This window comes from Hyperolius riggenbachi, chromosome 8 (genome assembly GCF_040937935.1).
Source record: "Hyperolius riggenbachi isolate aHypRig1 chromosome 8, aHypRig1.pri, whole genome shotgun sequence".
In the NCBI taxonomy this organism is placed as follows: Eukaryota; Metazoa; Chordata; class Amphibia; order Anura; family Hyperoliidae; genus Hyperolius; species Hyperolius riggenbachi.
In genome coordinates this window covers 37525147-37538618 of record NC_090653.1, presented here as the reverse complement: position 1 = coordinate 37538618, position 13472 = coordinate 37525147, and the positions used below count along the sequence as shown (strand labels likewise).

Here is a 13472-nt window from a genome sequence, read left to right as displayed (position 1 = left end):
AAATCTGTCTCACACTGCAGCAAAGTTCTGATGACTTCATGTACAACCTTACAAACAAAGGTGTCACAGGTTGAAAAAAAGTTGTAGACCTTCTTTCAGAAGAGATTCCTAGATTCTAATCACACACAGGCTAGTGACCTTATGGTGTCTGATTACTGACACAGTGGAGTGGGTAAGATTGATGTCTGACTGTCCCTGCCTCATTGAGAGCTTGTTGTCTCATACTGAGTAATAACAGTATCAATCAGTGACATTCTGAATGTTTTACCAAAGTTTCAGTGAATACCATATGTTATGTTCAGCATGTCATTGTTGTCCCTCCATATAGCATGTGCTCTCGTGTAGTAAAATAGTAAGGCTGTGTGTGTATGTATGTACTGGGAGCAGAGCTGCAACAAGGGACTTGGCTGCAAGGGGCTGGAGGAAACCCCGGGTAAGTAGATCTGGGGGTAGCATAGATGCCTGACATTTCCTTTAAGTCTAAGTGTTTTTATCTCCATGGTGAAAACACATTGGTCCTCAGTTTTCCTGTGCAGAAAGCGAGGGAGGTGGGGGTGGGGTGGGGTAGGGCCCCATCCAAAGTTTCGCAGGGGGCCCAGTGATGTCTAGTTACGCCCCTTGGCCTGATGACCGTTTCACTCTAATCGAGCTTCTTCCGATGCTCTGTGTGGCTCCAGTAATTTCTTGACTTCGGCTGAAGTCGCCCCTGTGCACATCATCATGCCTGTCACTGTAAGAGTCCTGCACATGCGTGGTTCAGTCTTGGAGAACCGCACATGCTAAGAACTCTTACCGTGGCAGGCATGATGGCATGCAGGGTGCTCTGCGGGAGCGCACAGGGGCGACTTCAGCCGAAGTCACCAAATTACCGGAGCCGACAGGATGCCGGGGGACCTTACGGGCTACGGAGGGGAAGGGGGGCTGGAGGAAGCCCCAGGTAAGTCCCGATTTCTGTTTTTCCTACTGCTCAGGGTCCCTTTAACAGTAAAAATGAAGCATAGTTTTTGCAACCCGTGTGTGATGTACCCGACCCAATGTGAGTATAACGTGCAGCGCTGCTGTCCCAATCCACTGCATTGGGTTCCTGCTGTCCCAGGGAACACAATGGCCACTGTGAAGCCTTTGCCATAGACCCTGAACAAGCATTCAGGTCAGGTGTTCTAACTGGAGTCTAACTGGGTTAGCTACTTTTATGTCCCTCATTTTCCTCCCAGTCCACCTCCTTGCTCAGCTGTTCGGCCCGCTACGAGTCGCGCAGTACTGCACATGCGCTTGCCCAGCAGTGTGCATCCTTGATCGCGCTCCTTTAGCCTCATAGCCGAGCATGCGCAGAATGCTCCCAGCCCTGAGAGTACGATGAAGTACGCGTACCGCCGGGCCAGTGCATGTGCAGTACTGCGCGACTTGGGCAACTTGGCTGCTGTAGTGGTCAAAACAGGTGAGCAAGGAGGACAGTGAGGGATATACAAACCTACAGGGGCTGGAAGATGCTACAGGTAAATAGAAGAGCAGTCTTTAATTACAGCTCTGGTATCCTTGCACTGATACTAAAAACATATATTCAGTTTATTCACTTTTTTGCCAAGTGCAAGTCATGCCTGTATAGGTCAGTATGCAGCCAGACACTAGAGGGTGCCATAGCAGCTGCATGGTTTCCTGTGGCTGTAGCTAAGTGTGTGGAGCTGGCCTGGAATCCGTATAGACGCTAACAGCGGGGATGTCTCTCTTCTGCTTCCTCAGAACGTCTCCTTCGAGCTGCGTCCGGGCAAGGTTACGGCGCTGGTGGGCCCCTGTGATGCCGGCAAGTCCACGGTGGTGCAGCTGCTCCTCAGGTTCTACCAGCCAAAGCCCGGGAAAGGGCAGATCCTGCTGGATGGAGAGCCGGTATTCGAATATGACAACAACTTCTACCGCAGAAAGGTGAGCTTGCTCTAACAGTGCTGCTCTCCCAGCAGGGATCGTTCACATACACCTGAGCATGGAGAGCAGTGCAGGCCGGTGTGATCAGCTAACCTCCACTGGTTTCTTGTAAAATGTGTCTCCTATTAACCATTTCAGCCCGCGGGGATTTTTCACCTTATGCATCGGAGCAATTTTCACCTCCCATTCATTCGCTAATAACTTTATCACTACTTATCACAATTTATTGATCTATATCTTGTTTTTTCCGCCACTAATTAGGCTTTCTGTGGGTGGTACATTTTGCTAAGAGCCACTTTACCGTAAATGCATTTTAACAGGATTAATAAGAAAAAAATGGAAAAAATTCATTATTTCTCAGTTTTCGGCCTTTATAGCTTTAAAATAATCCACGCTACCATAATTAAAACCTATGTATTTTATTTGCTCGTATGTCTCGGTTATTATACCATTTAAATTTTGTCCCTATCACAATGTATGGCGACAATATTTTATTTGGAAATAAAGGTGCATTGTTTCCGTTTTGCGTTCATCACTATTTACAAGCTTATAATTTAAAAAATGTTTGTAGTATACCCCCTTCAAATGCAAATTTAAAAAGTTCAGACCCTTAGGTAACTATTTATGTCTTTTTTTTTTTTAATTGTAATTTTTTTTTTTTCCATTAAAATTTTTATTTGGGGAATATTTTGGTGTGGGGCATAAACAGTTATTGTTTAGGGCTCGTTTCCACTGTTGCGGTGCGGAATCGCCTGGATTCCACCGCAGAAGAAATCGCATGCGGCTGCGTTTCCACATGCGGATTTAGCCGCGATTTCGCATGCGATTTCGCATGGCAAGGAGCCAGGCGAATTTAACCATGTCACTGCCTGAGTACAGCTCCATAGCAAACAATGCGAAATCGCATGCGAAATCGCAGGGAAATCCGCATGACAAAGCCGCATGCGATTTCCCTATTAAATACATTGCATGCGAATCGCATGCATTCCATTCCCAGGCGAAATCGTTGGCTCTTTTGTGCGTTTTTTCACCGCTGAAAAAACCGCACATCACCAACGCAACAGTGGAAACAGGCCCATCCACTTACATACCATGTGCGAATCCGCATGCATTGGACGCATGCGGATTCGCGATAGTGGAAACGAGCCCTTAATGTTGTTATCTGTGTAAATTGTAATGAACAAAATGTGTAGCTGTAGTTTTACTATTTGGCCACAAGGTGGCCACCTTCATTTTTGTCTTCCGTCCTTGTACTTCCTGCTAAGCGGAAGTACAAGGGGGATGCGGAAATTTGTCCGGGCAGAAGAACTGAAGCCTCACAGGTGAGCGCTTTGGTTTTTCTGCGGGGGAAAGGGATCGGTGATCGTGAACCATGTTCCCTTTCACTGATCCCAGGGCTACCGGGCGGCACAATGGGGATGCGGGGGCGCGATCGCGGGCGGGAGCGCGCCCAAGCGCGGGAGCGCTGCAGAGCTGCCGCCCGGATGTGAGCTTCACGTCCGGGCGGCGGAAATGGTTAAGTGGCCAGTATGGGTAACACTCACCTGAGACATATCAGATCATTTGGATCAGATTTGGATTAGCAGTCATGTGACTTGTTGTGAGCAGCACCACCTGCAGTACAAAGTTTTTACTGCAGGGGCTCCACATGAAGGATGAAGGCAGTCACAGGGCTTTTATTTCAATAAGGGGTGTAACAACAGTCCCCATGACCTTCACCGTAGCGGGGTGGGGAGGCTGGAATTGGGGGGGGGGGGGACAGTTCTGCAGATCGTCAGCAGAGCGGAGCGTAATACATTACCTCCTGTCAATGGCGAGCATGAAAGAAGGGTCGGGTTATTAACGAATTTGGCACCAGGCATTCATGAAATTTGCTAACGAGAATCGTCGTTGTCAAGCTTTATTGATGATAATTACTGTTCCAAAAAACAAACCAGAAATAATAACGAATAAATATTAACGTTGAATAATATCGTAATGTTTTTCGTCAATAGTACTTAACCCAACCCTACCCTCACCCCCCCCCCCCCCGGTGGTGCCTAACCCTAACCCCCCTGTGGTGGTGCCTAACCTTAATCACCCTCCTGGTGTTGCCTAAAAAGAACCGCTGCTATAATGATTCCTGAGCAAAGCCAGACTGAATGCTCAGTCGGAGATTTTATCAGGGCTGATAACAGGCAGGCTGAGCAGGGAAAAATGAAACAGAGAGCAGGGTAGGTGTTTTCTCTAATGTTCCCACTGATATATATGGTAAAATACATGAGTGTGCTTCGTCTCTGGTTCACTTTAAATGACAGTAAGGAGCTATGATGAGGCCTGCAATATAAGAATAATCACTTCTTGGAGCAGGAAGTTGTAAAAGGTCACGAAGGACTCCTGATAGCTATTGTCATGTTGCTGAGCCACGCTATCTGTTTACCTCCACAACACAGCACAATATACAGTATAGCAAGCATAATGCACTTCTGGGCAGTAATGTATTTCTCTCTTGCGTGCTTCTTACATGCTCACACTTGTATATGCTCATAAATGCTTTTATGTATAAGCACAACAGCAAGTACATCAAAGTCCAAACAATGTACGATTGCACCTATTGCATTTATGCAAATATTTCCCTGTTACATTTTATCGCATTACAACTTGTTTGACTCGTATCCACATTTACTCCTGTCTCCTACAATTACAGAAAAGTTTAAAGAGGAACTGTAGTGAAAATGACATAATTAATAAAATTGCTTATTTATTACAATATTCATTTATAGATGATTTAGTCAGTGTTTGCCCATTGCAAAGTCTTCCCTCTCCCTGATTTACATTCTGACATTTTTCTCTGGTGGTGACATCTTTAGTTCTGCCAGGTGATCTGTACACAATGTTTGTTTACTGAGAGTTCTATGCACAGAGGGAGATACTGCTTTCTTGGCAGTTGGAAAAATCCGTTATTTTCCATAATGCAGCGAGGTTTATAGACAGCAGACTGTCAGGACCATGGTCATGACACCACACGGTGGGAGGGGTTTCACCACACTATCGGCCATATAGACCTCCCGATGATCTATTCCAGAAAAGGTAAAGTTTTCCCTTGGGAAAGGGGTTATCGGCTACTCAATGGGATGAAGTTCAATCCAGGGTTAAAGTTCCTCTTTAGACAAACCAACCTAATACAGCAATAACTGTCACAAGTTATGAAATAAGAGACGTTTGTCTTGAGGATCTAGCAGGAATAAAGCTACGCTCACGCTAGGTGCTGTGGGGTATTGTCTCAGCAAAGAATATGTGTAATGTAAAGCTGCCCTGCAATGTCATATAGTAATCCATTCTGGAAGATCACAAGAGGAAAACTAACAAACAAGCGCACTGTGGTTTCCTTGCCAGCGCCGCTCCTTTGCATACCATTCTGTTGATCCTGCTCCTCCTTTCTCCATTGGCAGTACAAACTGTTCTGTTGCATCCGAACAGCATGCATGTACAGTGCTTATTCTACAACTTATAGGGTGTCATTAAGAGAGTGTATAAAGAGAGCATAATAGCCACTCAAATCAGTTGTTACAGTATATTAACGGTACAATCTGGCCATCATAACAAGATCCATGTTGAAAAATGTAATGTCCATTTTGAGGGAAAAACAACTAATTTGGTGATTTGGGGTAATAAGAACATCCTGCAGCTACCTTGTTGAAGAATGTTTCTCTCCATTACTGATGATATTTTTTATTGTAGGTGTCAGTGGTGAGTCAGGAACCTGTCCTAACTGCAAGGTCCTTGAAGGACAATATCTCTTACGGGCTAGGGAAGGTCAGCCTGAACTTGGTGAGGACTTCCGCAAAAGCCGCCAGTGCTGATGACTTCATTATGGACAAAGACGATGGGTATGATTCAGGTTGGTATTTCTCAAAATCAACATTTCATTTCCACAAAACAAGTACAGGTAGTCCCCGGTTTACAGACACCCGACTTACGAACGACCCACCAATACGAACGGCCCGATCCCGTCGCAATTATCCGTCATTCCCGTGGGGGAAGTTTGAAGAAGCGGTTTCAAACGTCCCGACTTAAGAATGGATTCAAGTTAAGAACAAATCTACAGTCCCTATCTCGTTCTTTAACCGGGGACTACCTGTAATTGCCACCTCAATCTAAATTGTATGTATTTTCTGATAAGGTGCTGGTGAGAAAGGAGGACTTCTTTCCGGAGGCCAAAAGCAAAGAGTGGCCCTGGCAAGGGCTCTGGTGAGGAACCCCAAGATCCTCATCCTGGATGATGCCACCAGCTCCCTTGACACCAAGACTGAACTTGAGGTAAGATCACCAGCAAAAGCTTTAATGAAATAATCCTCGTAAGACAGCCCCTATGTAAGTGTATGCCCAAGGAAGATGCAGCATAAGGTGAAAAAAAAAATATATTTTTAACTGTTGCAAAAATGACACTGTATGAATTTTTTACAATGTTATATTTTAGAATATGAAAATATCATGGCTCAGATCTCACTTTACCGCAAACTTAAAGTGGTCTCTGACCTGTATAATTAAACGTTTGTAACCCAAAAGGCCAGAGCTTTCACCTACACCCAGCAGGTGTCAGCAGAAGTGAAAGGGAAGGTGGGCGAGAAGTCACGACCTAGGTTGGGTGTGGATGGGGAAGGTGGGTGAGGAGTCATGTCGTTAGCTCGCTGTAGATAGGGAAGGTGGGCGACAAGTCATGTCATTAGCTGGATGAGTGGGGAAGGTGGGTGAGAAGTCCCATCATTAGTTGGGTGAATGAGGAAGGTGGGTGAGAAGTCAGGTCATTAGTTGGGTGTGGATGGGTACGGTGGGTGAGAAGTCACATTATTAGCTTGCTGTGAATGGGTAAGAAGTTATGCCACTAGTTAGGTGTGAATGGGGAAGGTGGGAAAGAAGTCCATCTCCTCAGGACCTCCAGACACTAAAACCCTTTCTTCTCCAAGCAGTCCATCTCCTCAACACAGCTCCCCTTCCTCCTTATCAACCAACCCTAATAGCCCTCCCATTCATATAAGTGTGACTATTTATGTATGTACCCTATGCCCAGTTACTCTGAGTGTTGCAATTTATCCTATCACTGTCTTTCAATTAGTACTACCGAGCAAATTACATTCAATGCCAACTGAACAAGTCATTGGCACCAACTGTAGAAGTTAATAGCAAAGACCCCATAATGCTAAAATGACCAAATTTGCAGGGTATGTTAAGGAGAACAGGGGCAACAAGAGGAAAACATCTTCTTAAAAAACCTTGTAGTTTTTGAGAAAATCGATTTTAAAGTTATGATAGGAAAAATTGTTTTGAAATATGGTTAAATGACAGATAATGTATCTACCTATCGGTGGTGAAAAAATTGTACTGGATACATTTTACTGGGTACTTGTAAAACCTTCAAACTGTGATAACACTGGTCTTCTCTCCAGATTCAGAACATGGTGCTGAGTAACCCAGGCAAGAGGACCATACTTCTCATATCCCACCGGATGAATCTCTTGGACAAAGCTGACCACATCCTTGTCATGGATAAGGGACAGATTACAGAGTCGGGGAAACATGAAGAGCTGTTGGCCAAGCAGGGTAGCTACCGTAAACTGTGGGACAAGCAACACAGCACCTTTCATAAAGGCAACGGAGAGCAGGCGGAGCAACTGTGATCACCTGGTCATCACATGACAAGGCCATTGGGCTATCCTTCACTCCCTCCCGCACTCACTATTTGTTTTGTTTCCAAACTGAAGTGCGTTGGGCTTGTTGTAACATTTATCACTCGTTGACAGAAGTCTGTCTATCTGTCATCTTCTAATTATTCCTTTTTTAACTGAAAGTCTGTTTTCGTGAAGAAAAAAACAGCTCGACACATTACAAGGAACTTAGCCACCATTATTTCAGATTCTTACCTCTTTCTGTTGCAACCATGCTAACACAAGCCATTATAAAGCGTGCCTAATAGGAAATGCTAAATAGAGGTGTCAGCCTGCTATAATAACGTGATCAGATCAAAGTAAGAAAACATCTGATCATGTGCACAGAGGAAATGCTTAAAGGACTGCTGTAGTGAGAGAATTAGGCTAGGTCCACACAATATCGTATTGGCAACATGTACAGCCACAGCAGATCTGATGTACGTTTTAAACGGATATGTTGTGTCCATAAATATGCGTTTTCTATTCGTTGGTGTCCGGTGTCTGCAAGGGAGACCTGATGACAACCTACTGACTTTGGGTGGATTTTTTAAATCTTTGTATTATTTTGTTCTACCACAAACAACAATCCTATTTAATTAACTGGCTAGGATTTGTGGCTAAAAGTGGCCATACACGATATAATAAAATGATCCGATTTTACAGAAATTCGATAAAAAAAGATCGGTTGCCCCCCCAAAAAATCTAACTTTTTTTTATAGTTTTTCTGTGATAGAAGTCGATTGGGAGTGGTGGATTTTTCTGATCACTTTTATGAAAATTGAATGGTGTAGGGTACATTGTCAATTTCTTTATATAAACACCCAAGCAAGCAATTTTTTCAGAGCTTTCAATCATTTTTTTTCCATAATTGGGGAAAATTTTAATTTTTACATTAAATGGGTCAGATTTTTAAAATGTTACAATCAATCAGAAAAAAAGATTGTAATCCTTGATGTGAAAAGAAATTTTGAAAATTGCATGGTGTGTGGCTACCTTTAGATTAATTGGTTATACCTGGCAGCAGAGGGCGTGGACCACGAAGAGTTTATTGAGCTCAAACCGGAAATTTTAAAACACCTGTGAGAGGTAGCGTATGTGGTGCCTGAAAAAGCTGTACAAGACTGTATATTGTAAACATGGACAGTCCATGTTAAGTCTAGGATGAGTCTAGCCACATGGATGATGCCTTAAAATGCTATTTGCCTGTTTTTTATGCTTACGTGCTACTTCTAATAGTTCTGAGCCTCTGCCCTGGATGTAGATCAAGTGATTAGGTTAAAGTCTGTCCACTAGCAGCATGCTTGTTCCAGGAGCATGAAGAATCATATTTTATTGAAGATCAGCAGGACAGCCAAGCAATTGATTTACTTTCAAATGTATTAAAGGGGAACTGAAGAGAGAGGTATATGGAGGCTGTCATGTTTATTTCCTTTTAGACAATACCAGTTGCCTGGCAGCCCTGCTGATCCTCTGCCTCTAATACTATTAGCCATAGCCCCTGAACAAGCATGCAGCAGATCAGGTGTTTCAGTGGTTCAGACTTATAAGTCTGATCTGACAAGACTAGCTGCATGCTTGTTTCTGGTTTTAATCAGATACTACTGCAGAGAAATAGACCAGCAGGGCTGCCAGGCAACTGGTATTGATTAAAAGGAAATAAACATGACAGCCTCCATACACCTCTCTCTTCAGTTCCCCTTTAAAGATGACAGCCTCTTTATAGATCATCTCACTGCTGGTTTCCCAAGGATGTTGCCTGAGAATGGTAAGATTGTACTTCCTAATCTGTGACTTTCACATGAAGATGGTTCTTCAGAGATGTTCTCTACAGTATTTCTTTTTGCCATGGTTTCAAAATAATGATAAGAACTTTTTTTTTGCACTTTTACAAAATCACAACTAGCAGGATATGTTCTTAATATTGTTAAATAAAAACTCCAGAAAAAAAACTGTAGGCCATCCATCTGGACTTCCCAAAATCTCACAGCTCTAAATTAAACAAACACCTTTTATGGCAAAAGCCCATGGACCAGCCTCCTCCGCAGCCTTTAGAATTATCCAACTTCTACTTGATTATATATACTGAGCAGGCGGTATTTTTGCAGGTGGCGCTCATGTCATGTGAGCTTAAGGACATTCTAATCACTTCCATTACAGTCTCCTCCTACTGGAACACCCATGCAAACTCAGCCTCAGTCAGCCTTTCATTTCTATTGGCTGCACAACAATTCTGTATGAAGTAACGGGAGGCACAAGGTTAAAGGAAACCTGAGATGAATAATATGAAAGCATTTATACTTACCTGGGGCTTCCTGCTCAGATAAGTATAATTGGAGCGGCCCGGGGAAACGGCGAGGTAAACCATTTTATTGAGAACTTTTAACATTGTGTATGAACTCCTACAGTATTTGTATAGAGAATATACAGTATATGTACAAAGTGCTATATACTGTACACCAGTTCTTGCATTGCTCAGCGAAAGAGGGCATATGAATTCACTCAGTGTACATTTTTATGTGCACTATAATGCTTTGTCTATAACTGTAAATAAAGAGATTTTTTAGTAAAACTGTATTTTTGCATCTGGTTTTTTTGTGAAAATTCTGGTTGTGTTGCCCCCCCCCTCCCCCCCCCCCTTTGTTTTTTTTTTTCTCTTAAGTTTTCTCCTAGGGGCTATATTCACATCAGTAAAATGCTTTTTAAGCCACCAGCAAGCAACAAAATACTTTTTACAATACCCTTTTATCTACTTTTTGGTACTTTTTTAAAAGCTGAGTGCTGAAAAGTTTTTGAAACAGAAGATGAAAAATTATCTCCTGGGAGAAAACCTAGGAGAAACACTGGATTGGATCAGGCCCAATATTTCTTATTTACAAATGTTAACCTCCCTGGCGGTATGATTCCCGCGGCCCTGCGGCAGCGGGAGGGTTTTTTTGCCCTTTTTTTTTTTTAGCATGTAGCTAGCCTAGCGCTAGCTACATGCTTCCCCCCTCCCTGCGGCGTCCCCCCGTACGCGCTGATCACCGCCGGCGCGTATGCCCATCCAGAAATCCCGTTCTGAACGGGATTTCCATGAGGGCTTCCCCCGTCGCCATGGCGACGCGCACAATGACGTCATCAACGTCGTGACGTCAAAGGGAGTCCCGATCCACCCCTCAGCGCTGCCTGGCACTGATTGGCCAGGCAGCGCACGGGTCTCAGGGGGCACCCTCTGATGCGGCGGGTAGCGGCGAATCGGCGCGGGCGGCGGCGATTGTAAGTAACACGCAGCTAGCAAAGTGCTAGCTGCGTAAATAAAAAAAAATTATGCAGATCGGCCCAGGGGGCCTGAGAAAACCTCCTGCGCGGCTTGCCAGGAAGGTTAAAGAAAACGAATTATGATATAAAGGACCAGTCGGGTTTAAATTATGAAACAATGTTTTTTTGCTTATGAATTCTTACTGGTATTATTATTATTATTGTTGATTTATATAGCGTCAGCTTCTGCGGCGCTGTACAACAGCATACAGAGTATAATAAAACACAATAAACAATACAGCAGTTGGTACAAGACAATAATGGATTACAGCTGATGCAGTGAACAAATCATCTACATATTTTTACACAGGGGTGGGAGGTATGTACACAATTTACACAGCATTGAGAGACAAACGGGGAAGAGAGCCCTGGCCAAAAAGGCCTTACAGTCTAAAGGTTTAACGTATAGGACAGTAGGTAAGGGAAAGCTGTGTATGAGGCAGTAGAAATGGTGGTCAGTGGCTGAAGTGTCCTAGGTCGGAGAGTATGCTTGCCTGAAGAGGTGAGTTTTCAGATTGCGCCTAAAAAGAGTAAGTGTGAGTGAGTGGTGGATGTGTTGAGGGAGAGTGTTCCAGAGAAGTCTTGTAAGCTGGAGCGAGAAGAGGTGACCCGAGAGGGAGACAGGAGAATATTGTTAGTAGAGCGGAGATTGTGCGTAGGATGATATCTGGAAATAACTTTATTTAGGAAGGAGCTAGGTGGAGAGCTTTGTAGGCGAGAGTAAGGATTTTAAATTGTATCTTTAGTGTAACTGGCAGCCAGTGAAGGGACTGGTGTGTGTGGCTAGGTGTGTGGTGGGGATGTGCTTAGAGGAGTAGCAGGGGGGATTGGAGTCTCACTTTTTTTCCTTGGTTCAAACATTTGGGAGGTGTGACCAACCTGATGAATTAACTACGTTGTCAGTTAATAATGCGTTCCATCTCTGCATTTGATTTGCCCCTTGCAAAGCTTCACCTACTACTAATTATGGCTATTGTACACAGAAAAAAACCCTTTATAAGTGAAGTTCCAAGGTCCTGATTCACCTCCGTTCCCCCCTGAGTTTCCCCACATAGCTGCAGGGCTAGGAACCCCCCTCCGGGTGATGGAAGCTGTGGGTGGGGTGGAGAAGCTGCATGTCTGAAGCTGTATCACACATTCTTACAACTTATTTCACAGGAAATGTAACTCTGTGCTTACATCCGTGTCAGCTGAATCAATCTCAATCTTTTCCCTTTTTCAATTTAGTAAAATACACTATCATATTTTTATAACCCTCTCTGGTGTTCAATTTTCCCAGGATTTCTGTGCAAAAAGCCATACCATTTATTTTTAAAACTTTTTTTTCCCCTGTAACTTGCCAAAATGTGTCAAGCAAGGGTCTAGTATACAGTGCAGGAGAGTATTGATGTGTATGCACGTTTATACTGTTCACAGCATGTTTTTATGGACGGATATATCTGTCCATACCGCTAGGGAGGGTAAAGAGACACTGTGGAGTTAAAAACATCCCTGGGGGTACTTACCTCGGGAGGGGAAGGCCTCTGGATCCTATCAAGGCTTTCCCCGTCCTCCTACATCCCGCAATGGCCTCCCGAAGCAGTAGCACCTGCAATATTTACCTTCCCCGGCTCCAGCGCAGGTGCAGAAGCGGCTCTCCCCTCAGCGTCAGGCGGAAACAGCCGAGCCCGATGGGGTCCTCTATACTGTGCAGACTTTCAGAGGACTTGCATCTGCGTAGTAGAGCAGACTCGATCTGGCTCAGCTATTTCCGCCTGAGCCCGAGCGGAGGGCGCGCCTGTGCTGGAGACGGGAAGGTTCATATTTACATGCCCGCCATTCAGGGACCTCTAGCACTGCCACCGTGGGACGGAGGAGGATTGGGAAGCTTCAATGGGATCCAGAGGCTTCCTCCACTCAAGGTAAGTACCCCCAGGGGATGTTTCTAACTGTACAGATTCTCTTTAAATAAAAGCGCATCAAAAACACATGTAAAATGCAGTCCTCTGCATCTCCATTAAGAAACATTATGGCCTCAATTCATTAAAGGGGAACTGAAGTAAGAGGTATACAGAGGCTGCCATATTTATTTCCTTTTAATCAATACCAGTTGCCTGGCAGCCCTGCTGGTCTATTTCTCTGCAGTAGTATCTGAATAACACCAGAAACAAGCATGCAGCTAGTCTTGTCAGATCTGACTTTAAAGTCTGCTGCATGCTTGTTCAGGGGCTATGGCTAATAGTATTAGAGGCAGAGGATCAGCAGGGCTGCCAGGCAACTGGTATTGCTTAAAAGGAAATAAACATGGCAGCCTCCATATACCTCTCTTCAGTTCCCCTTTAAGCTTTATCGAACACTTTATCAAACGTTTGATAATTTACCTCATAAGTAAAATCTAATTTTGAATTCACTAAGGTGCTATAGATTTATTGAACGTTTTATCGATAACACATTTGATAAATCTATAACACCTTAGTGAATTCAAAATTAGATTTTACTCATGAGGTAAATTATCAAACGTTCGATAAAGTGTTCTATAATGTTCGGTAAAGCTTAGTGAATTGAGGCCTATGTGTTTGTAAGAAACAT

At 43.9% G+C, this 13472-nt stretch overlaps 1 protein-coding gene across 3 annotated transcripts in view; it reads left to right on the top strand.

Annotated features, from left to right (window-relative positions):
* TAP1 (transporter 1, ATP binding cassette subfamily B member) overlaps nt 1-10181 on the top strand; it is a 31714-nt gene extending 21533 nt beyond the window's left edge. For all 3 annotated transcript variants that reach the window (XM_068250249.1, XM_068250251.1, XM_068250250.1), the window contains exons 9-12: nt 1741-1920; nt 5641-5800; nt 6083-6219; nt 7347-10181. In XM_068250249.1, coding sequence (XP_068106350.1) covers nt 1741-1920; nt 5641-5800; nt 6083-6219; nt 7347-7577 — 708 coding nt within the window. In that variant the 3' untranslated portion in view covers nt 7578-10181. The remainder of the gene's footprint in view (nt 1-1740; nt 1921-5640; nt 5801-6082; nt 6220-7346) is intronic.
* Nucleotides 10182-13472: the final 3291 nt, after the last annotated feature.